The sequence below is a fragment of the Pocillopora verrucosa genome, chromosome 10 (genome assembly GCF_036669915.1).
Source record: "Pocillopora verrucosa isolate sample1 chromosome 10, ASM3666991v2, whole genome shotgun sequence".
NCBI lineage: Eukaryota > Metazoa > Cnidaria > Anthozoa > Scleractinia > Pocilloporidae > Pocillopora > Pocillopora verrucosa.
The window spans coordinates 16,751,280-16,776,411 of record NC_089321.1 but is presented as its reverse complement, the minus strand read 5'-3'; the positions used below and the strand labels follow the sequence as shown (position 1 = coordinate 16,776,411).

At 38.2% G+C, this 25,132-nt stretch overlaps 2 protein-coding genes across 4 annotated transcripts; one reads left to right on the top strand and one right to left on the bottom strand.

Annotated features, from left to right (window-relative positions):
• Nucleotides 1-13,984, bottom strand: LOC131785431 (solute carrier family 23 member 2-like). The gene is made up of 12 exons (XM_059102325.2): nucleotides 13,677-13,984; nucleotides 8,095-8,199; nucleotides 6,634-6,791; nucleotides 6,077-6,168; nucleotides 5,139-5,209; nucleotides 4,429-4,585; nucleotides 4,303-4,327; nucleotides 3,320-3,443; nucleotides 2,711-2,867; nucleotides 2,384-2,637; nucleotides 1,798-2,071; nucleotides 1-1,055 (listed from the first exon to the last, which is right to left on the bottom strand). Exons 1-12 carry the CDS (start codon nucleotides 13,695-13,697, stop codon nucleotides 739-741), a joined length of 1,755 nt encoding a protein of 584 aa, XP_058958308.2. The 5' UTR covers nucleotides 13,698-13,984; the 3' UTR covers nucleotides 1-738.
• LOC131785442 (solute carrier family 23 member 1) lies at nucleotides 9,059-24,760 on the top strand. 3 transcript variants are annotated; one of them, XM_059102331.2, is made up of 13 exons: nucleotides 9,059-9,238; nucleotides 17,016-17,095; nucleotides 18,503-18,616; nucleotides 19,194-19,351; nucleotides 19,642-19,733; nucleotides 20,216-20,283; nucleotides 20,451-20,607; nucleotides 20,704-20,728; nucleotides 21,348-21,471; nucleotides 21,959-22,115; nucleotides 22,375-22,628; nucleotides 23,293-23,566; nucleotides 24,072-24,760. In XM_059102331.2, the coding sequence occupies exons 2-13, from the start codon at nucleotides 17,075-17,077 to the stop codon at nucleotides 24,404-24,406; spliced, it is 1,779 nt and encodes a 592-aa protein (XP_058958314.2). In that variant the 5' UTR covers nucleotides 9,059-9,238; nucleotides 17,016-17,074; the 3' UTR covers nucleotides 24,407-24,760. The 3 variants fall into 3 exon arrangements, with proteins under 3 accessions (XP_058958314.2, XP_066029333.1, XP_066029334.1); XM_066173236.1 differs by having other exon boundaries at nucleotides 20,451-20,728; XM_066173237.1 differs by lacking the exon at nucleotides 9,059-9,238 and adding an exon at nucleotides 14,238-14,351 and having other exon boundaries at nucleotides 20,451-20,728.
• The last annotated feature ends 372 nt before the right edge of the window (nucleotides 24,761-25,132 follow it).

Sequence of the window (25,132 nt, the reverse complement as noted above, 5' to 3'; positions counted from 1 at the left end):
TATTTATAGTTTTCCGCTTTCAGAAAATTTAATTTCAGGTCTGTGAGAGGAAAGCTAAGTATTCCCTCAGAAGTTATTAACTGAGCTTTGAATAACAATTTCGAAATCCCTCGCTTAAACCTGAGGAACTGCTTTGAAGAAATTGAAAGTAATTTTGGAAAAAGTTATATGTTTATTATTTGCACAGAACAAATACTTTATAAATGATACAGAAAACATCGTATCTACAATATTGGAACCTATTACATAACTTCACCCCTTGATTAAGAGAAAGTCGGAAAGTCATATCTCAAAACCTGGAGAACGGTTGGACGAAATTGCTGCCGACAGTGCAGTTATCATAACTGTGCTATGCATGTATATTAGAGCATAGGCATTTCCACTTGGTTATGCATAGGAGCAAGAGAAAATGCTGTTAGCAACTTTTTCATCTACGATGTATATAGGAGTGATTTCGCGTAAGAAACATTTAAGCATTTTTTTTTAAAATCCATATTTTCCGGAAGCTAAGTATATCACGATGGGATTGTTTTCAGTTTCCCTTAAAGAAAACAATATTGTTTAAAAGATAATATAGTTGCAGTTTACATTACTCACAAACACACATTACACACTGTCGAAAATTATATTCTTTCTATAAGGATTGCTGTATAAAGCCACCGCACTACTATTAGATATTTAAGTTGTTTTTCGTCAGACACGTTTCATCTCTTTACCGAGCTAAACGTGTGCGTCTTTTTACAACATCGTATCGCCATTACGTTCAATACTGCTTCTTTTTCGGTGTTCTTCGTCGTTGTAAGGAAGAAAGGGTAAGTACTTGGCCACCTTGTAGTTGCTAATGCAATTGAGACCAAACGGCAGGTCATAGACTTTCATGGGGGCTGTTTGACAATGGTCGTCACTCTCATCTGAAAGATGTTGCCTCCAAGCCATGAGCCCGCGTTCCTCGATGGTTCCGGGAATGGTGTTGTCTAGAATCAATGCAGAAATACATCCTATGGCCATGCTTGTTTTCATCAGGACTGTCAGAATCTGGTCAATTTCTGAAACACCTGTCAATAACAAGATGATATTTTCAACGCCTCCGAAACCATTATAGAGAAAGTCCGAAAGTTACTAGGGAATTTAGACAAATAACTAGTATAGCAAGAACTGCAGCTGGTTCATTTTGTTGTGTTCTTAAGGAAAGCACTTTTTTCTCTTAGAGCCTCTTTCCCCTCAGGAGTATAAATTGGTAACAGAACTGTCAGAAGCCTTGCGAAATGCTTGAGGTAGGAGAAACTGCGATAAGCTGGCGTCCCCCTCCTGGGGGCGTGGCAATACTCCTAGTTACCTTATACTGAGACCGGCATCAGCGGGGCTTGATGGGCCACATGGTTCGAGAGCAGACTTCGTCATCCGGCCTACTTACCTAAAGAAGCCGATGTCATGAGCAACATTGAATAGGATTCTAATCCTAACTGAGAACTCCTTTTTTTTATTCGAACCACTCGAGACAGAAAATGAAATCTTCTTTTACTGGACAATACTCAGTCAAAATTGTTCCCATACTGCTTAACTAACCCTTAAACAGGGTACGGTATACATTCCTGCATGCAGCACGGCATGCAGGGTTCTCGTCGCGTATCAAATCATTACCTGTCGTATTTGACCACTCTGAAGTTACGTTAGTAGGGATTCTGACCGATACTTGATCGTTATACCGTTGAAAAGTGCTTTATAACATCTTACAACATCTGGTTCTGGTAAGCAATTAGGCACTTTCCATTTCACACACGCATTATTTTATCATACCTGTCTGGATTGCGTTGGGATGATTATTCATGTAATGTGGCAGAGCCAAGCCAAAAATGATGGAAAATCCAACGATGAACAGGTTCCTGGAAGAATTCATGTCAGCAAACTGCAGATTGGAGATTCCAACGGCAGCGATCATTCCAAACATTACCATGAAAACTCCACCAACGATGGGATCTGGGATGGTGACAAACAAGGCTCCAATTTTACCAAGAACACCCACGAACATCATTACAATGGCACCGAACTGAATCACACGCAGACTTCCAACCTGAAAATTTATCGACCTTTCTTCATAAGTGACTTGGTTTCGTGTTTTTACACGTTGTGGTCAAGCCCCATGTTGCTTAATGCCGCTGGTTAAAATATCGTTCATTTAGAAAGATTTTGCACTAGATTTGAAAAGCGATCAACGATATCAATCTTAGAAGAATGACAATACAAATGAATTTTACACTGAGTCGAATCATGTTCGAGCCTTCTTTCTTATATTTTATCGTTCCAAAGGGAGAAACTTTCGTTCGAAATGCCGATTATGGCTGTCGCTCATTATATCTAGGTCTAATCTAAAGTGTTCATTTACCTTGGTAATTCCGATAGCTCCAATGTTTTCACTATATGATGTTGTACCATTTCCGCTACCGAAAGCTCCAGTCAAGAGACATCCAATCCCTTCCATTCCGATTCCACGGTTAATAGCATGTTTTGGCGGTGGAGGCGCTCCTGATAATCTTGCACAGGCGTAGTAGTCACCCACTGACTCAATGATAGAAGCAAAGACTCCTGCAAGCATCCCAAAAACCCCTGCGGCACTCACAGTAGGTGTACCCCACTGTCCTGTAGAAGCAGCAAAATAGTATATAGAGCGATACACTTCGAGAGAAACTGAACACTAATTGAAGTTTCTTACCAGGGTATGGAAATCTAAACCACTTAGCCTCTTTCAAGACAGCACTTCTTGCATCGGTCCTCGCCATGTACTGAGCAATTTTGGGATCAGAAGGAAAACCTCCTGCTGCAGTGATGATGGCGCAGATAATCCATGAGAAGGCGATGGCCAGAATAACCTGCGTGAAATTGAATTAAATAACAAACCATCAGAGACGGAAAACTCATGTAGACTTTGATAAAAATTTCACGCGTTACGAAGGTAAGCTTAAAGGTTTGTTGTAAACACTTTAAGAACGAAATTTCTTATTGAGGTGCAAAGAACATTTGCTGCAAAGATGAACTGCTGCTGACCGCAAAATGAAGGAAGGTGAAATTATACAAACGGGCTAAGACGTTGACAGTATACAACATGTGTTGAGCTCAACCGGTACGTGATCGGATGACCTTCCTCGCTGGCTCGGGAAAGAATAACTCGACGAGACATCATTTTAGCTTCACTGTACTTAGCTACTTAAAAGCATTCCTGTGCTTTTCACTCTAAATTAAACTTCTAAAAATTACGCGCGTATTTGGAAAGTTTAATTTAGTGTGAAAAGCACATTCAGGAAAGCTAATCATATATACTCACTGGAAATAGTCTGAACAAAGGGAAACGGCCGACAAAACACCCTCCTCGTTCTTTGGTATAGACAGGAAATGGAATCTTCACTTTGGTAAGGTATTGTGAGAACAAAGCGATGAACACGATTGTCCTGAATCACAAAGGTAAAAAAGCCAAATGATGGAGTTTCTGATCAAGTCTCGAAAGTAATCGGGGATTTCTTTGGCTTGATTTTAATTTGCTTCCTTGACCAATTAGATCCAAATCTGAAACCAATCCTTTCATTCCTTTCAATTGATTGCCTTTTGCAATTACTTCAGATTCATTTCTATGACACTCAACCGAAGAGCACGTTCATCAGTTTGACTGCATGTTATCACGATGAAACGGAGTTTTTGATCACTGAGCGTTTTGTTGTAACTAGGTTTCGGTAATGAGAAAGGACTTTCCTATGCACCATGAGGTTACTGAAAGAGTCACTCTCACCTATGCCTCTTTCCAATGGACCGACAATCAGGGTCAAAATTAGTTGACACATCGTATTTAAATAGTCCTCGGCACTCCTGCTTCCTCCACACTCTAAATCATTTACAAGATACCCCTTCCCCATTCAATGTTGTCTGCAGGTAGCTAAAGGTTCATGGTATCACGATACAATATTGTTTTGGGAGGTAAGGGGGCGATAAGGTTAACCTAGCAAGGGCAAACTTAACTTAACAAGGGCAAAAAGACAAGGAAGGAAGAGGGGGGTTGAAAAGATCAAAGGGTCCACAATTTTGTCGCTGATTGTAGGTTTAAGTAAACCAATTTTGGTTCACTTTCATATCTGACGCGAACGAAAACCGTCTGAAAGGGTCTCAATGGAGCAATGGAATTTACGCATAACAGTTAAAATTTCAGCCATTTTACTGCTAATAGTTAATTTCTTTCCGTAAACATATTTACGACCGTTCTTCTACGTCTTGCGTCAATTTCGGGATAAAAGAAAATACATGAAGGAAGTGACTTACGTCATTGAAATTCCCCAGTGGTTTCCTGTATCAATGAATATTAAAAGTAGACATACTTTTAAGTTGTGTACATCGAGCATAAAATGAGATCGACAGGCGATAATAGTTTTCCATCGGTAAACTCACCCGCGTGTTCTGCAGCCACGTGAAATAGTGCCACGCCCACTAAAGTAATTGTAGGTGCTATGGTCAGCGGTCCAATAAACCGAAGTAGTACACCAATGAGACCAGTGAAGCCGATTAAGATTTGAAACAATGCAGAAACAATGATGGCACCCTGGATCTAATAAAATAACAAATTATATCTGTGCAAGAGATTTTTATTTGTGATGAAAAAAAATTTGGTAACATTTAAAGTTGTCAACAACCTTGGAAACAGAAGAATCGACAAAAGTATTAATAGTTGCTTTATTCTGTGAACGTAAGGATATTCAGGTTAAATGTTTAAAAGTTTGCATGACAACGACTTCGGTAAAAGTAGTTTTTGACATACGAGCCAGAAATTTTCGAATAAGGTATAGTTAGGTGTTAAGGTGAAAGAAAACCTCGATAACCTTGCCAAATTTATGGATTCGATCTGTTTCAAGATTTCATATTGCTTATTATCATTATTATTATTATTTATTGTGTTTTTAGAGCTCTCCTGATATCTACCTCTCCCATTTTTGTTAAAGCTGTGAATAATAAGCTCAGAATAATCCCTTAGTATCGCTCTATAGTCCGTTAGTGTCAAAAAATCATGGAAGCATTTCAAGCTTATCAACCGAGAAGCGATTTATCTGCGAACATCAATAACTAACCATATTTCGTTTTACAAGAGCCAGTTTAACCATTACCTCTCTCATTCGAGGTTTCCAGATGTCATTACTGTCGAGAGAGCTCTCAGTAGAGTTACCATTGTCTGCAGCTTAAATCACAAGCATTAGTCAAGCATGGAAGGACTTATTTGAACATTTTGAAGAAAGGAAAGTAGGAAATTCATTTGATATCTTAATATTTCTACTTTTCATAAATTTCAATTTTCTTTTGTTTCGAATGCAAAATGGGCAAAATAAGTTTGAGAAGTATGCTCCAGAAACCTTTTGACGTTAATCTCTACTATTACTTAAGAAAAGTGGATATGACGTTGAAACTCTGATTGCAAACTAAGATTGAAAATAGTGAGCTAACTCTTTGAAAATTGCCTCCAAATGTGTCAAAGACACTACTATTTTGAATATTGCTTAGGAACCTGGCCTTAGTGCTGTGCCGTAACTAAGTCCCACTCCTCTTCTGGTTATCTGCTACACCAAAGGGCACATTTGACCCAAAATATGATTTTTTGCGATAACCATAACGGTGAGAGCGGTAGCTGCTTTTGTAAAGCGTGTTCTAGATCTGTGGCCAGGGTTTTGAGTTTTTTTTCGATTTGATGCCGTACATGGTCTAATATTTTTTTAGCTCATTGGAAAAAAAATTAAAAGGTAAAGCTAACATTAGCATCTCAATCTGCGGCAAGTTGTAGATTTCGTACGTTCTTATAATGGCAGAGACAGAAGTCATATCGTTTCTAGAGCGTACCTCTCCCTAAACCCTAACCTTTAATCCCTTGACCCCTTGGAATGACCAGCATCTAATTTCTCCTAACAATATCGCCCCTGAATCACACATTTTGGTCACGAGAATAAAGGAAATGAACACCAACAAAATCTCTTCTCAACCTATTCACCGCAGAACTTGTACTGTTATTTCATGAAAGAGTTAACAATAAACTTAGAAAAGGAAGCTTACTTACCAGCAGGATCTGGACAAGTCCATTGTGGTAAAGACAGAATGGCAAATGTAGGCGTGAGAAAAGAGAATGTTCCACCTTGAACGATTGGCAATCTGTAATCATGAAAAACTGAATTATTGTGGGTCAGAGAATCTAATTTAAATGGCCGCTATTGTTTTATAGCCGTTTAAGGAGGGTCTCAATGGGGTGATGGCTTTCACAGCTACCGGTTGAAATTTTTGCCGTTTAAGGCTTGCGGTTAATCCCATGAGACCGTCTTTAAGGCGTGTTAATTGTGCAAGATCTAAGGCAGATGGGTGTTATATTGACACAAATTTTGACACAAATTCGCTAAACCATATAGTAGCAGATCAAAAGACAAGGTGTCAAGTTTAGAGAAGGATGAAGATATTTTATACATCATGGTAAATCCTATCAGCGAAAAAACTGATTGAGCGTTGTCCCAGTGTAAAATATTCAACAGGGCGACAATTGTTGTTAATATACTCATCACAATATAACGGGAAAATTAGCGATTTTAATGGTATCTATAGACTTGTGTCGTCATATTTCCATACCTGACGCCAAATGTGGATTGAAGCAAAGTCACAAGTCCGGACACGAAGAATATGGTGCTTAGTACCTCGCTGATAGCAAGCGTATTATTGGAAAAACACATTGGACCACTGAGGATAAACGGAATGGCTAGTGTTCCTCCCAACATGGTTAAGTAATGCTGAGAAATAAAAACAGAGATACCCGACTCTTGATGGAAAAGAAGAACTCAGTCACAGGTATCTAATGAAACAAGAAGTTCCGTCATCAAGATGCCACAGGATTGGTTGATCTACTTAGTTGGTTGTAATTAAAACACAATCGTAACACAGCAGGGGTAACTTAATAACGACATGACTGTGAGAAGGTGTTCTTATCGATGAAGTGTAACGGGAACTAAATCCCAAAAAAGGACAAAAATTTACTAGACCTACTCCAGGACCAAATGTCTCTGTGAATCATGTATCTCCTGAGACGAGAAAATCGTGATGATGAAAACCAGCGATGACGATTGTTTTATCATCTAAACTTAATCCTCTGTCGTTATTGAAGCTGCCAAAGAAATATTTATTTTTTGGTGAATATTTTTGTCAGACATACTTTTCCTATATCGAAAAGTAGCTTCAAAACAAAGACAGTTTTAACAATGACCGATATCACACAATCTACTGAGCTTCAAGCTTTCATAAGACAAAAGGATGGTTATAAAGTTACTGTAAAAATTTCCTTGTGTATTTGCGTTGTTCTATCTTGAGACGAATTCAAAGTCCGGCAAAATTTACTTGATAGCGACTATGAAATGTACATGGTGCGCCTACTTGTCGCCACCGTTAACTAGCATAAATCACTACTATTTGTATAGGTAATCACATGAGGCCAAGTACTATTAAGGATTAATTGCACGAGAGTTTTCAAAATTTTTCAAAATGCCCGAGTCGCGAAGCGACGAGGGCAATTTGGAAAATTTTGAAAACTCAAGTGCAATTAATCCTTAATAGTACGAGGTCTCAAGGGATTACTTGAATATCAATAAAGGGCAAAATTTATACGAAGGAAAATCAAAATTTCAAGATAACGAACGGTTGCTATGCAACGGATTAGCCAATCATTAACAGGTAATCATGCCCTCTCTTGATTACTAAAAATGCCCTCGATTAAGAAAAAAATGCCCTCTCTCTCAACCAATCAGCGCTCAGTAATTTTGCCCTTTATTGATAAGCAAAAAAATCTAACATAACATTCTTATCTTGTTTATTTATGATCGAACGAAAAAAGTCATTTCTCGAAAACTAAAATATATTTTCGCAAAAAAACTACACCAAAATTATTAGAAAATATTGGGCTACAAAATATGAAAGTAGGAGGGAAACGAATTTTGGGCGACTTGCCACAATATTTCAAATTTGTTCGATGGATACTGACTCTCTTAAATCGTATAAAATAAATAAAAAAACACAAAATTCTTTAAGGCCAATTGTTAATACCTGGAAACCCAGCAAGAGGCAGATATACCATGGAGGATGCTCGTTGATAAGGTAAGACAAACCCAGAACTTTGCTTCTTTTCTTAGTTTGGTGACCACCATTAAGCTGAAAGAAAAGTTTCCGAATGGATCAGTATTTGATAGGCACACAAGAGGCTTCCTAAAGCAATGAGTCTGCAAGCCTGGCATACAAATTCTGCTTCAGCTGTTTTGTCGCTTGTTGTCTGCCTGCTGTAGAGAGTTCCTATGAAATTTGAGCATTCGCGCGTACAAGTTTCATAAAACTTCTCACCCTCTCAGAAAGGCCTTTAATAAAGATAACACTTGCAAGGTATGTGTTTTCTCATGTGACCAGAAAGCAGTTGCTTCTGCTTGTGACTTTTAGATGTCGACGTTTTGGAGCGTGCGCACGCTAAGTTAAATTTTTTTCTTGAATATTCTGGATATTCTTTGCACCCGTCAATTTTAGGTGATATGATGTCTCTATTCTGATAATTCCTTGCTTTCACAGGTCAGTCGATTGAAATTTCATTTACGCGGTTCTTTAGGTTTAATTGAATTTTTACTTTCTTCAAACTGGTATTTTTCGCTCCGTTCGGCTTAATCTCTCATTGGTCTACAGCCTATCCACTTCTGCCTCATTCCTGATTCTTTCAATTGTATTATTCCAGGCCATCATCCCCGCTTATACCATCAATTATTTGCCAAAAAAGGCTTTTTGGCAGAGACACTTCACTTCTTCTTTTGTACTATGACATCAAGCTATCTAACAGGTCTGTTCGTTCATGTGATCGGCGAATGATAAAAAAGGGCATGTCGCCAACTCACGGGCTTTTGTGAGGAAAAAAAATTGACAGCAATATATATATATATATATATATATATATATATATATATATATATATATATATATATCGGTTATCTCTTGATTTTTTGGCAGGCCCCGCTGTATGAAGGTCCTTCACTCATTGCAAACAGTACAGCAACTGGGTAAAACATAAAAGCGACTCAACCGGGTGCAACTGATAACAGATTGACTTGCCTAACACATCTGAAGTTTGAAGGTTGACTTCACATGGTACAGTGAAACTGTTGCGTGATTTGCTTCTTATTCCAAGTTGTTTGCGAGAAACACACGTTAACAGGTAAGGTCGCGTGTAGTGCTCTGCTACTATTGTAGTAATAACTATTCAAATTCCGCGTGATTTCATGACTAATTACGCGCTTTGGTTTCAATTTGTTCCTTTCCTTTCAAATATCTTATTAGAACCAAATAACGGTTGCAAAAAGACTACACGTACTGCTGTTCCTCTAACAGAGAGAAAATAAAATTTATTCGACTACAGTTTGTAGCTTCAAAAATATAATTCCGCTTAATTTTACTACAAAAAGCAAACCGAGATTCTGTTATACCTCTAATAGAGCCTTGCTAAAAGTATATATATGTAGCGATCTCGAATGAGTGAATATACACTGAACAAGTGAAAAGGATAACAATTCAAAGAGGGCTCCATGATTGGTTGTTACCCATCTGGACTCTGAAATACGCGATGAAATGCAGGTTGTTTTACAAGGAGTTAACCCGCAATTGGGTCGGGACCAAGCCACAAGCGAATTTCATTGGTAGAAAAAGTCACAATGCGGGAGAATTGTGCACCTTTAGGACGCAGTCTTCCTAGAAGGGGTCCGGTCCGTTTCGGGTCGAAAAATACATTTCTTTTGAACTTCGCCCAGGAATTTATTTTAGTCTGAAAGTAATCGGAACCACCTTGGTTTTTTCAAATACAGCAAAATAATTTTTTTTCTGAGCGAAAATCTCTTCAGCGCTCAAACGCCAGTTTTTAACAGCACTGATTATCAAAAATAGCACAAACTGCCGAGCTCTTCTTTTCACAAAATTCTAGTTTGAGGGTTTTGTTTTGTATCGCATATTTCTAGAATAGCCGGCCAACAAGTGGCACGCATTTTCGAAAATTCCACTTGACAAAGCACATGGAGCGGTCCCAAAAATAAACGAAATTTATACGACCAACTTAAGATTGACGCGTGATTTGAGTCGATAAGTCGAGTCCATAACATTAAGTAAAGAAAATCCTTATCTTTATTTACAAAAACAGAGCCGCCGTAAGCTGTCACTCAGCTTTCGGCGTCCTACTGTTTTGTTTATCAGTCAATAATGAGAAGGGGGAAAGAAACTTCAGAGGCCAGGATAGCTAGGATTAATGTTTATTCAGAATATTCATATTGTTCATTTAAAAACTTTTCATCTTAACAGCGCTTAAAGTGCAGTCCTTTTTAATGCGAAAACGTAACCTTAGATCTAATAAAATTTCGCCACGAGAACTTATTTATGGAAAGGTCACTCTTTCATAAAGTATAAGTTCGCATACAATCGTCGGAAATAAGATATTTTTCGAAAAAAAAAAACAACAAAGAAAAAAAAACAACGAAAACAAGTAAACCAGATGGATTTGGTAAAAAACTGGAAGGAAGAAAGATCCTGTACAAGTAGCTAACAATATGCGCAATACTCGCGACACCGATGGCACACGAATGTTTAATAGAGTGGAATGGCTTTAGGGATTTTTTTTGCGACTCTCTCGAGAGAAAACAATCAAATGGCAAGGAAACCTCAAGCGATGACGCCGAGCCTGAAGAGCTAGCTGAAGAGTATTCCTCGCTAACTGATGAACAAATGCTCGAGAAAGCCAGTGTAGCCGTACAGTTTGAAATTGGTTTCAAGCATACAGTGGTGTATGATGTCTACAACCTTTGCGAAATGGCATTTGAAAACAAACTTTCATTTCTCAAGGTTAAGATGCTCAAGGAAATGTGTAAGCATTTTGAAATCCCATCCAACATCAAGAGACACCAAAATCAAGTTTGATTAAGAAACTATCACATGGTCGAAGATTGCTCATTCATGAAAGAGTAAAATTACGCAATGCAAGTTTCAAACAATCCTTTCGATTAATTGAAATTCCACAACTTTGTCAATGACCTTTGTGACGGTTTGGATTATTTGGATTCTGGATTATGCGTGGTAGACCTTTAGGAAGGAACACTTGGACGAGGTGAGAAAATGAAGAAGACTTGAAAAGATTTACATCTACTTGAGTTTTCTGAAACGCTAGGACCGAAAAAGGGCACCGAGTAAAACATAAGACAAAGTCCTTCTTCTTTGAGGTGATGTTTGGGACTGCATAAGGTTGCGTGACAAAAAATTAATTGATGGAAAACACACCTGTGCACTTTTTGGTGCGGGGACGAATTGCAGGAAAAAAACAGCAAAGTCTCGTACACTCTGTAGTCTTTGGAACTATTCTACCTAGTTGATTTACTATCTGCTACTACTACTATTTTCAATCGTAGACGATTACTTGAAAACTTGTGATTTATCGACATGGACGAATCATCCAACAGGAACTTAAATAACAAAGCTTAGTGTGTCAATTAAGTTCTTATTGACAAACTGAGGTTGCGTGACGCGTTAGGGAAGTTACCGAGTTAACAACATAACTTTGCGACCTGACGGCGGTACACATAAGTCCTAACGTCTTAGAAAAAATTCCTTCTGGTTTGTTTTGTGGGTTTTCATGAAATGTTTTATTTCTAGCGACATCGTGAGAACTTGATGTTTAATCAACTCAGAAGAGAGGACCTTAAATAAATTAGTCCAAGTAGTAAAATATTATTTGATTACATGTTACATATTTCAACTGAAAAGGAATTCACGTTAAGTACCACGAATACGAAAACTTCGACTTTGAAACTTAGTACTATTCTGAATAAACCTGAATCTTGTTATAGCTATCCTGGCCTCTGAAGTTGTTTCCCCTTCTCCATAATTGACCAATAACCAAAACAATAGGTCGCCTAAAGCTGAGTGATAGCTTTCGGCAGCTCTGTTTTCCTAGTTGAAGATAAAGATGTTTTTTTAGCTTATTGCAAGTCATGAAAAGGCTTTTAAGGACTCACATGACTCGTCAAAGATAAGTTGGCCCCGTGAATTTCCTTTATTTTTGAGACTGCTCCATGTACATTGTTAGGTCGAATTTTCTTAAATACGCGCAATTTTTGGCCGGCTATTCTTGAAGTCCGACGAAATCATAGCATGTTTTTATATTTCCACACTCTTCTACCCTATTACAGCCAGTCTGAATAAAAATACTTTGGGAAACAAGTTGGAGTTTTGCACTGAGTCGAGATAAAAAAATTGAATATTTCAGGTCATGGCGATAGCGTCAAAGCAGGTGTCAAACAAAAAATTTGATAATCGGTGTCGTTAAAAACGGTGATTTTCACTCAGAAAATATTATTTTGCTATGTTTGAAAAAAACCAAGGTGGTTTCAAAAACGTTTAGACCAAGATAGATTCCCGGGCGAAGTTTGAAAGAAATGGATTTTTCGACCCGAAACGCACCGGACCACTTTAAGGGAGACTGCGTCTTAAGTATGAGACCCTGCGGGTTTTATTCAGAAGCACTGAAGTCCCAAGAGAACAATCCATCTATCAGCGAATTAACATAAACACTAATAGCACGTGGCCAATCAGTCTGAACAAATGATGGCTCGAAATGTTGTCCATTGATGTTTCATAACGTCTTCTGGATAATACCCTTTACAAACAAATGCGCCAAAATCATAAAGATGAGTTCAAAACCTACCTAACTGTCCATTATGATTTAGTTTAAAGTCAACAGAAAATACGATTCGTGAATGAAAAGATGACTCTTGAAGTTTGTTAATACTTCTAAATTATTAGCATATTTCGAAGAATGTGACTAAATGCTCGGCAGTCAAATATTTTCACGCAACTTTCGCCCAAAGGTTCTTTCAAACTTCCTGAGAGTATCAGATGTTTGTTAAGAAATGTTACGCGATTCCAAAAATTAATTTAAGACCGTGCCCGGCAGTCTGATCAGAAGCGTAGAATTTCAGTGTTGACAACCGAGCGACATTGTAGCATGCACAAGCTCGGAGAATTTATCCACCAAAAGAACAAATTAATTTTTGGAATCGCTTTACATTTCTTAAAAAATATCTGATAATCATAACAAGTTTGAAGGAACCTTTCAGTGGCATTTTGGTGAATATTTCTAACATTTAGTATGTTTGTGACCGTGCCTAGCTGCCGGGCCCTTATTCACTGAGTATTTTTCAAAAGTTTTTTTTCTCAAGAGCCATGAAGAGTTGTACTTTGAGCTTGAAGTTTTAGAACAGCTATAATTTGGAAAGCAACCGACGAAAGACCGACGGCAGTTGTATTCTGAAATAGGGAATTGCTCAGGTCAAAATTCCGCGTCTGAGTTCGAAGATTTAGGAGCGTACTTGACAACGTTAACTGCTCCAGATCAATGAAAGGAAAATTATGCAAAACCGTCTGAAACAAAACAAATTTCAAAAATGATGCTTGTGTTTGCGGACTTGTGTAGCAGCATTGTATTGGCGTACTGAAATATCATTGGACTGATGTACAACTTCATTAGAAAAAAAAAACAATCTCGTATACAACGTGGGCTACCGTGAACCGACCATCAAAAGCCTCAATCAAACACGATGAATCAGTTCAAGCTGACTCACCTTGGTTTCTTGTTCTGCCATAATCGTTCTCCAGACGTTTCCACTAAAGTTGTAAAGTTAAGGATCCTAACGTTTGTGTGTCGTTAAACCGTTGGACAAAAACACCAACTGAACACCAACGGAAATCAACTCGAGGTCAAACCAAACACTTGGTGCGTGACCAGTGATTATGCAGGTACAAGAACTAAACTCGGAAACGTGATGCACGCATGATACTGTAAATATTCGTCGGATACGACAGGTTATCTGCGAAATAGATGATAAACCGGTGCATACCTTGAATTGTTGTGTCACACCATCTCAATTGTATATTTGAGCAAATCTTAACAAGAGGTATTTACTAGTTGACAACAACAAGTTACGTATATTAAATGAGGCCGTGATGTTACGGTAATTGCATCTGGAGAGTTTGCATAATTTAATACTCGTTAATTTTCTCCTTCATGTGCCAGTCTTGTTTCTTTTTGTGTATGAATTTTATTTCAACATAAGTATAACAAATTTAATTGTGTGGTTTTTCTCACGCTGAAAAAAACTTTGCCACATCAGCCGTTTGTTAAACTTAACTGTAACCCCGGTTAAGTCGCGACAATTTCAGTCCTCTTGAAACCGTTTTCCCGCAAAAATATGATACAAAGGGCATATACCAGCATAGAAAGGATGACATGGAACTGGGTATTTCTTTAAATCTTTTTTTGTATTTTGTTCTTCGGTCCAAAGTCGATGTGTCTTTTTGTCATTTCATGATTGCTTTGTATCTATCATTTTGAATTTCTTTATGACTCTGTGCATGCACCAATACTCATAAACAAAAGCGAGTTGTATCACTTTTGGATTAGCACGTGAGGAGCACGAAGCATATTCTTTTCACAGCACGCTAAGATCTGTTTGTGCAATTTACAATTCAGAAACTAAATTCAAAATTCTCAGCAAATTCTGCGAGAAATAGCGTCCCGGTCAGGGTTCTGCTTGATATTCTGAAATTAGCTAAACAGCTAACTTGCTAAACGAATTTATTCTTAAGATATAGAATCTGTTTTGCAAAAGTTGCGAACTTAAACTCAGGAAAAGCTTCGAAAAACTTGAACAGACGATTTCAGCCATGCATAGTTTGTTTTTCATGACCATCACGCTACTCAGACATGACGCACGATCTTAACTGCCTCAACTCTACAACTTGCCTCCATCACATGCAAATATGTTTGTCATACGGAGAAGCGATTAGATTCGGGCCAAAGTACGTTTCAAGTGGGTTGACCAGCCTGACACGACTCCTGCAGTTTTGTTTCATATGTTGTTTTCGAAGCTTGTGACCTATAGCTGACGAGCATGATTTTAAGCGATTTTTCCCTCTATTGGAAGCTGTTTACAAATCTCCCGAATCCTAGGTTGCTCAGTTCTCAATAATCCGCCAGATACTCAATAACATTTTATAAGGTTGATCTCCGATGAATTACATTGTGTAACAAAAGGCCAGTTGGTTAGTCGCTCTTCGTTTCTCTCCTGGAGTGTTCTTCCTGTTGTCCAGTCGATAAAAACAACTTCTGTGAGGGTTTTTTCAACAAGATTGTTTTCTTAGTGAAGTCTGAGGTCTTCTCTTGTGATAAATCCTTCAGCCGTGACAGGAAGTGAAGAGTGTGTACTGAAAAGTTTCAATAGCTTTGATATGCGTAGTATCGTAATATCTAGAAAGTATACATCTTCTTCTGATATACCAGCCGTGAGTGTAATACCGGGATGACGCCCGTTGCAAGAATTAGGAGGTCGATTTCTTCTCTTTTTTGCTCCCACAGGGAGGAGACAGCGGTAATGCATCTCTTCCATCCGAGTGATTTGAGCTGATTCTTCTTCATTAGACCAAGAGAGGATAAAGTATCCTCTATTGCTTAAAAATAAACATATCAGCTGAGGCAACCGCCATTTTTGAGCTCATAGCGGTACCATATGGTTGGAGACAGTTGCTCCCATTAATTTCGAAGGAGTTCTCCTTCATGCGGTATCGGTCTAAGAATTTCTCTGAGCAAGTTGTTGGTATTTGGATTTCTCCCATGTAAAAAGGTTCGAAAACTTCGCATATAGTTTTCACTCCTTCTTGCGGAATGGTCGTGTACAAGCTATTTACATCTATAGAGAATAAAATTGCGCAGCTTAAGACTATCGTCCTTTCTGGTGAAATTGATTAAGTCTGTGATATCGTAGAGATACGACTTCTGTGTTTTGGCAAGAGTTGATATTTTCTTAGTTTTGGCTATCGGCTGAATATTGTAGTCAACAAAAGATGATCTTCGTACTCACGGGCCATCACAGTCCGATTTAATTGGTCTCCCAATGGGCACTGGCTTATCGCAGCAAATGTTGCTTGTGCGCTTATCTTTCATAGCTGGTGTGGGACTGAAGTCAAGGCCCCATGGAAAAATATTTGTTTGATACGACAATAATTCGTCTGTCTGATCATGAGAGATTTCACATCTGTCTCTTGTTAACATTTGTTAATTGCTCAAGTTCGTGTCTCTTCGCCTTTTTCCGCTGTAATTATTTTGTTGTTTCTGATTTCTCCTTCCTTTTTCTGAGTAATCAGAAAGCAGACAGGGATGAGTTGAAAGCTCTTTATTCTCCTTTCTTTCACGGGTTGACATAACATTTCAAATAAATTCACTCTTCTCTCTACGGATTCCGTTAAGGAAACAATATTACTAATACGTGCCTCATATATTCTATTAGTGTTTTTGTCCTTGCGGGGCCGGTTCTTGTCCAACATTGCAAATTTATTTGGCTTTTGCCATTTTCGTCTTTGTTCGGGGTTCGTAAGTTTTATCTTTGTTACCGGAGAAGGACATCGTGAGGCCAACGCCCATCTCCTGAAATCGCCAAACCCCGTCACAGTGATGCCTTCAGTTTTCAATCTACGCAGCTTTCTAATGGATTTTTGGAATATCGGTTGAAAATAACGAGGAAACCAGGCCGATCGAGAAGTTGTTGTTGTATGATCTAACTGGCTTAAAAACATGGCTTCTACGACCAAAAGTTAAAATTTTGGCGATTTACGGCGAAGTGTGAAACACAAAATTTCACATAATAACACATTGTAGATAGGAAAAAAATATTTTTCCAGTTTACGTTTTTACAACTAACGTTTAAGATTTTTTCAATTTTTACGACTTACCGCTAAATTTTTGGCCGTTTCACGTTCAACCCGATTGTGACCCTCTGGTGACCTTACGGACTTAGCATAATATATTTGCGCAAAAAAGAACTGTAAGAATTGATGACCTTTGAAACAATCTGTTTAGAGAGTATGTGGGATAGAGTTTCAAATCTCTCAGTTATTTCCATTGTCAGGTCAGTGGAACCGTTACTAATCAACTGAAAGTTTCCGAGTGTAGTGTGGAACCAAAGCAATGACATCGATTGAAGTTGAGGTAAGTCTGAGGATCGATATTCATTAATTTTGTTTCGGATCCCCTATGAAGAAATTAAGAAGGTCTCAATGGGGTGATAGCTTTTACAGCTAACTGTTAAGATTTTGGCCAATTCACGGCTAATGGTTAATATTGTTGTCATCAGAAATTTTTTTACGGTGAACTTTTTTACGACCAACGGTTAAAATTTAGCAATTTTTACGCCTAAATGCTATCGGTTGACCGTATTGAGACCCGCTATTAAAGGTCCCGAGGTTGACCCGAAAGAGCCCTCGGTTTTTAAAAGTGACTTGTTTGTTTAATTGCCAGGTCGGGGAGTTCTCAGCGATATGTTTTTTTTATGACCAAAGGTTAAAAATTTAAAATTTTTACGCCTAAAATGAAATCTTGTCGCCGTTTTACGGCTAACGGTTATCCCCATCGAGACTCTATCTCGTGATTCACGATTCTCGCAATTTCCTGTTTTCTTCCAATTCAATCGCTGAATAACAACTGATTCTTGGTTCCCCTCCCACCCCCCACCATTTCAAACACGATTTAGTTGATGTCTTATTGGTGCTATTTTAAGTTGTGTGATAAGTTTGCATAAAAACTCGTCCTAGTATACTAGCAGTGCTTGTTTTCCGAGACACTTCTTCGAGCTTTCCCAGTTATTACATCATTTATACCTCGACGCGCCGTTTATTTCCTTCATCGTGAGTTATTTCAATTCGATCGCATTAGAAAATAAACCGTTAATTATGTGCATAGGTTATAAAACATCAAGAATTCTATAAAATAAAAAAAGCGTTTCGTTAGTAATAAAGTAGATTCTTCTTAAACGTCAGCTGCGAAAACTCTGAAAGCAGCAGGGTTATCACGCGACTTGAAATCTCTCTTGAATAACTTTCATTTAAAAACGCAGCTGGTTTCGCAAATTACAACGTGATATTATGAGAAAAGTTTGCAAGTGTTAATTTATAGTTGTCAAAATATCACGAAATAAATGATGAAATGTCGACGCTTGGAAATATCGCAGATTTTTAATTGCTCAAACGGCCTAAAATCTCACACTTTTGCGCACTTCAGTGATTGTCAAGTTTGCAATAATCGCACAAATTTCTTTTCGGTGTGTCTATCGCAAGGTTTCTATCTTAACAGGCATTATTGTTATTGAATTAATACCTCGTTAACTCGAATTGGTGCTGTAAGTGAGACACTGAGTAAAGTCCCAATGCGACAATAGTCTATGATATTCAGTAATTTCATTGTTGATATTTATTCGCTCGTTGATATTTGTTCCGTATGAATAGTTTTCTTCAGGAAGCCACATTCATGCCATTAAACAAGACTCGGACTAATTTGCTGGAGGGTTAATTTTTTTCTTTCATTTATGTCTGTGATAAAATCATTTGTCTTTGTTCAAAGATTTCGGAGCCTGATGTTGAGCAGAAGACAGAAAAGAAAGCGAGAGTTTTTGGTTTGGTATACCTCATAGATGAGAATCCACCATGGCACATCAGTTTATTGTTGGGTTTCCAAGTAAGAGCAGTCAGAATAAGGTTTTTTTATTTCCTACATTTACCTACATGACAAATTAAAGAGAGATGTTCTTTGTTATAGCTGATCCTTGCAGTATGTAGATGCTTGCCTCATTAGGAAGACAAATAATGATCTTTTTGTCCACCCGTCAAGTTCTGTAGGAGGTGGAAACTAGAGCGCCGAGGTTGAGGGTTCGGCTCCTTGTGTAGTACTCAGAAATACACTTTGACCCATAATCTCACAAAACGAACATAATTTTTTTAGTCCACGCTGTTGAGCTAAAAGTTTGTGATCTTTCTCATTCTGTGGTAAAAACATTTGACATGAGTTTGGGAAAAGGAAGAACTTTAAGTCCTACCTCTGCCGAGGATTCAAGCCTCAGATCCTCTCTTCACCCATAGCTCTACCTTCTAAGTGCAGAGACCATAGAACTTACGTTGTTCTCATGTATTAAACTTCCTGTATACTGGTCACATCAGCAAAGTAATTAAGGAGCATAAGTGGTTCGGTCGTTAAAATGATTGTAAATGACCTTTCCTTACCTGACATCGCTTGTTCGTTTGCCTTTTGTTATTAGCATTATCTGGCCATGACTGGAGGAACATTGGCTACGCCCTTTATTCTCAGCATTCCAATGTGTTTTTCAAACAACACGCTTGTCATTAGCGAGGTTATGAGTACTACGTTCTTTGCCTGTGGCATTGTAACTCTCCTACAGAGTACATTTGGAGTTAGGTGAGAATGTTTAGATAATGTTCCCCTCTACACGTCACTCAAATACTAGTATGAATACACGAGGACGTCGCTACTTTAGGAACAAGAGATTATGTGCATCTTAAGGTCACCTGTTTACAAAGTAAAGTAGCCATCAGAATTTGGACCATTTGATGGGCGTCTTTCCACATGACGAATTCTCGGTTGGTGATGGTAAAACTGAGAAGTAAACTTCAGTGATAAAGCTACTTTAGTTACACTTTTCTAGTCTGGGAGTTTGTCATTTTAACCATGACACTGTATCCTTACAGGCTCCCAATCGTTCAAGGTGGAACGTTCTCCTTTATCATTCCAACATTCGCCATCTTGTCTCAACCGCAGTGGATATGTCCCAAGCTTGAAGGTTTGTAATTCTTCTGTTATTGATGAAGTTAGGTTCATCTACGTTATCTGCGTTTTGATTTCTATTTCTATTCTGCGTGACGGCTGAATACTTACATTAGAAACATGTATTACTGAAGTAAACCTTCCTTAAGGAAATTCTGTAATCTTAGCACTCGTACAACACTGCGAAACAAACACTTATTATATCAAGTTAAACATAATGTCTTCACACAAACTAGGTGGCACATGATTACAATTGCCACCAAACCTTGTCCTGGTTTTTACAGCGTATTGTAGGGCAAGGAGTGTATATGTCTCGCTTAATATCACAAAAAGTGTACAATGACCTCGCCTAGACTTGAGCCACGTCTTCTCGATCCCGAGTCCTGAGAGTCAGTAACTATTAAAAGGTCTGTGCTGTGTCTTTACAATAGAAATTGAAACTTTCTGCATGATACTCTCTAACTCTCTAACTCTCTAAATCTGTGCTTCTTTTCATAGAAAATGTTAATTCAACCAGCAGCTCAATCATTAAAAATGATGACATTTGGAAACCTCGAATGAGAGAGGTAACCCTTCTTAAATCGTGTTTATCGACAAATGTGTAAAATAGTTTGATTTAACGTGTTCTTTTATTTCTCACACCAAATCACCATTGAACATTTTCCAACAACTTCTTCAACGATTAAAAGTTCTATGCTTCGTTATTTTCAAGTTGAAAATTTATTTTTCCCAGATTCAAGGAGCCATTTTGATTGCTTCCTTACTTGAAATGTTTATCGGCTTCTCTGGCCTCGTTGGTTATCTTCTTCGTTTCATCGGACCGCTGACCGTAGCGCCCACAATCACCTTGGTGGGTATGGCACTTTTCCCAGTAGCGATGGAACAATCGGGTGAGTTAATGAAAAATTCCCTTTTTAATTCTGCCGAGAAAAGATTATATCCCCAGTTTAAGTTACTAACTTATTCTTTTTTGGTTGATTTTAAAGGATATCATTGGGGGATCTCAATGATGTAAGTTTTTATCACAAACAAATTCGACATAAAGTCTTTCCATTGGTTAGGTCGTGTAATTCTTTGCATCACATCTTTTCGGTGTTGATGGAGAAGAAAGTCAAAAATTAAAACTAGATATCAAAAAAATATAGATTTTAAGAATGAAATTGTCATTAAAGACCACTTCCTCATAGGAAATTATGCGCTAATGAAAATTATGAAAAATAATAAATGGTAATAAATTGGGTAAATCATGGGGTGCAACTTCGTCAATTTCTTCTTCGAGTAAAAATTTTTTTTTTCAGGTTTGCGCGAGTGTGTTATCTTTTTTATCACTTTTCAATGAACTTACATTTATCTATGAGAGAAATGGAGTTTATATGCGTAGGTTAGACCGCTCTTCAAAAAAAAAAGAAAACTATTAATAATAATAATAATAATAATAATAATAATAAGACTGACAAACCTAAGAGTAAGGTCTGTGAACATTTATCTTGGAATGTACTCATGTTAGTCTTTTTTGGTATACCAGGCTAATCTTGGGGGTAAATGAACTCTATTTGAATGCTTAGTGAGCATAAACTATTCAATATACAACAAACATTGAATTAAAGATTTTTGTGTTTATATTTTTCAGGACTATCGTGTTAATAGCTTTGTTTTCGCAATATCTTAAGAACGTCAGGGTACCATTTCCCGGGTACAACAGAGAACAAGGAGGTTGCTACATGGGTCGCAGCGCCATATTCAGATTATTTCCAGTAAGTAAAGCTAGCCTATTGTCTATCGTATCCCTAAGAGAAGACCAGTGGCGCAAAATAGGAAAATTGCCTTATAAAAGGAACACAATTTTATAACTATCTTTAAACGTTTCTTGAAGTGTTAGGTTTGTGTGCATTTCCTTTAGGGCTATCTTCTTGAACCTATGAACCTCCGAGACACGTTTGCTTTCAGCCCTTCTCCTCCGGTGGGAGAGTATAACAGGGTAATTTAGTATTATTAACTGAGTTGATAACGTAAATTGGCCAACGTAAAGAGTTTTAAAGCTGACGTTTCGAGCGTTAGCCCTTCGTCGCTCTGACGAAGGGCCAACGCTCTTTGTATTATCAACTCAGTTGATAATACTATATTACCCTGATAAATCCAGTAGTACCCTGTTTTACCTTGACATTGTTAGTACTTGGTTTTGGTTTTAAGACGTGCAGTAGAAAACCTGTCTAATGGCTTATCTAACTCGCCGTTGACTAGGTCATTCTAGCCATCGCAGTAGCATGGATTATTAGCGCCATCATCACCGCGGCCGGCGGCTTTCCTTCCGATCCCAGCGTACCTCAGTATAAGGCCAGAAGTGATGCCAGGATTGATGTCCTGAGAGAAGCTAAGTGGTTTAGAGTTCCGTATCCAGGTTACAAGCGAGATATTATTTTCATAGTTACTTTTTTTCTTGTGATCATAAAAATTCACCGACAATATCTTTAACTGCAATGATCCTTTTTCCTACTCTATTTCTATTCCGAAGTTCCGATATATAACATCCACAGATTGTTCTTTTTTTTCTTATGTAATAGTATGTCCATCCAAAGCAGAATTGAGTAATCAATCTCTTAACAATGTAAAGAGTTAACTTCTCATTTTTAGTCACTGAAGCATCTTTGTGTTTCTAGGTCAATGGGGAACGCCCACAGTTAGTGCCGCAGGGGTCATCGGGATGTTTGCTGGTGTGATAGCTTCAATCATCGAGTCCATTGGAGATTACTACGCATGCGCCAGGATTTCAGGAGCTCCTCCACCGCCAAGCCATGCCATAAACCGTGGAATTGGGATGGAAGGAATTGGATGCCTTTTGACTTCAGCTTTTGGCACCGGAAATGGTACGACATCATATAGTGAAAATGTTGGAGCTATTGGCATCACGAAAGTAAGAGCGCTATAACTTTTGAATTTACTTTATGGCAAAAGCCGAAGACTATTTTCTTGTATGTTACCATGGAGTTAAGAACTATTCCTGTGGGAGACTTTTGTTTCAGTCGGTCGAATAAAATCCTTCAGTGGTTCCTGGATGAATCAACATTATGCGCTCCTATTAATCTAAACTGCCTTTTCTCAAACTCTGTATCCCCGAGTAAGAGGTCCAACATTATTGAACTGTTTATAACATTTGACCATTGCGCCTTTTTTAATCACCTGCTGAGAGAGAGGAGAATCAAATGTTCTGAATAATAATTTTGATAAAATTGCATTATGTGCTGGGGAATTTGCAATATCTCTTAATACACGCTTGAAGTTTGAAAATATTTTGTTTACTGGACCTTGCGACCTTACATGCATTTTCAATTACTTTGAGTATGATTTTCACAAAGTAAAGCGTGTGATATAAAAATTCAAATTTTGAAAATGATCTCAGTTTCTTTATTATTGATTTTGCTTCTGTAGAAATACAATTAGGAGAGCTGCTGAGGAAGAAATAAGAACGTTTGATAGAACTGTGAGAATTGAAGTAACAAACCTTGTTTTCACGGAATGATTCGATGGTTATCACGATTTCTATGTAGAAGTATTTCTATAATTTTCCGTCCTGTTAGGTTGGCAGTCTCCGTGTGATCCAGTATGGTGCAGTCGTGATGGTAGTTGTTGGAGTTTTTGGTAAAGTTGGCGCATTCTTCGTCTGCATCCCAGATCCTATTCTTGGCGGAGTGTTCATGGTTTTAGTTGGGATGATTACCGCTGTTGGAATCTCTAATGTACAGTATGCTGACATGAATTCCCCAAGGAATCTGTTCATTGTTGGATTTTCAATTACATTTGGTATGGCGCTGCCACTATATTTGCAAAACCATCCAAACGCAATCAAGACAGGTATGAGTCTTCAGTGTCATTATACCAAAACTGTTTCGTAAAAAAGGGTTGCGGTTATCGTGATGAATGCGCTTGTTATGCAGTGAACTTGTTATTTTTACGATGAAATCTTTTCCACAGTGGATCACGACGTATTGAATGTATTCTGAAAGTCTTCTTCAGGTGATAAAAGTCGCATCCAATAATAGATGTCAGCCATTCAAGAAGACGCCACAACTAGGGAAGAGCGCGACAGCGGACCGCTTAAAAATGCACCAATCACAGTTGTCAAGCACCAGCAAATCAAGTCGACCTTATTGCCTGAAGAAGATTGTGCTTAAGGCATAATGTGCAGTCGACACGTAGCTATCCACAGTGATAAATTCATGTGTACCTTTTGATGCTAGAGATAAATATCGCATGGTACCAGGAGCATATTTCTCGTTTAAAGGTTACGAAACCCATAAACGCCATGGCAAGTCCATGATAAAAAACTCCGCACTAATATTACTATTTCTGTCAACAGGTTCTCCAGAATTTGACCAAATCATCTCAGTCCTTTTAAAAACAAGTATGGCAGTAGGTGGTATCATTGCAATTATTTTGGACAACACCATCCCTGGAACTGATGAGGAACGCGGGCTTATGGCTTGGAGGCAAAGTGTTTCAGATGAGAATGGCGAACAGTTTCAAACAGCCTCTATTAAAATCTACGATCTGCCGTTTGGCCTCAATCGCCTCAGCAACTACAAATTTGCCAAGTATCTTCCCTTTTTACCAAATTCTGACGACAAAAATGAAATAAACGAAAATGTGGAATTGAAAGAAAAAAACGCGGGAGGGTTGGGTCGGGTCGCGTAATTAATTCTACGCGATCGCCCCAAACTTCCCTCGTTTTTGCTGTTGCACTAACTGGAGTAATGTCTTAAATCAGATTGCAAGTTCAGGAGAACGGGGGATAAGCCCAACAAGATGGGTTCCTTACTCGAAGTTTCCGCTATGTCTTGATAATCTTTACAGAGCAGTTCATTTAGAACTGTGCCAGTTTTTGTTTCTGTTTTCATCTCAGTCTCTCTAGTAGCTCTACGACTGAAGAAAGGAAATATCTGCTTTTCATTTTAACAAGATGTTTGTTTCATTCGCTTAATCAAAATAAAAGTTTTTGGTTTGTGAACTCCAATGCTCTTTTACATCATTGTGTTGGCAAATTGCATCGGCGGGATATTCACTCCAGAATAAAGTTTGTTCAGACCATAGTTTGTGCTGTTTCTTCTGAATGCGCTCTCAAATAAAATTGTGTAAGTAACACGTTTCCACTAAGGAAACAGGGAAAATTAACAAAGTTTTGGCTGGAATGCTCACAACAGAGCAGAAATACAGAGAGAAAAGGCTAGTTTAATCAAAAAGGGTTTTGGTTTGTTATTATGTCAAGTTTTCTCTTGAAAACCGTATTTACACTAAAAAGCGCCTTTCCCGATTTAGCGCCAGCCGGCAGGAAAGTGCTCTTTTACAAACCGCTGCTAAACCCCCTTAACTTGTCTCCGCTTTAAGAGAAGCACCCTGCAGGAGATGCGGCACTTTGTTTGT

Excerpts from the sequence above, each read along its gene's own strand:
- LOC131785431 (XM_059102325.2), bottom strand. The coding sequence starts at position 13,697 with ATGGCAGAACAAGAAACCAAG. Across the intron at positions 5,210-6,076 it reads GACTTGTCCAGATCCTGCTG|CTGCAGACAATGGTAACTCT; the intron begins GTAAGTAAGCTT and ends TTGTGATTTAAG. Across the intron at positions 2,868-3,319 it reads CTTTGTTCAGACTATTTCCA|GTTATTCTGGCCATCGCCTT; the intron begins GTGAGTATATAT and ends AATTTCACGCAG.
- LOC131785442 (XM_066173236.1), top strand. The coding sequence starts at position 17,075 with ATGACATCGATTGAAGTTGAG. Across the intron at positions 20,729-21,347 it reads CATTGGGGGATCTCAATGAT|GACTATCGTGTTAATAGCTT; the intron begins GTAAGTTTTTAT and ends TATATTTTTCAG. Across the intron at positions 21,472-21,958 it reads CCATATTCAGATTATTTCCA|GTCATTCTAGCCATCGCAGT; the intron begins GTAAGTAAAGCT and ends GCCGTTGACTAG.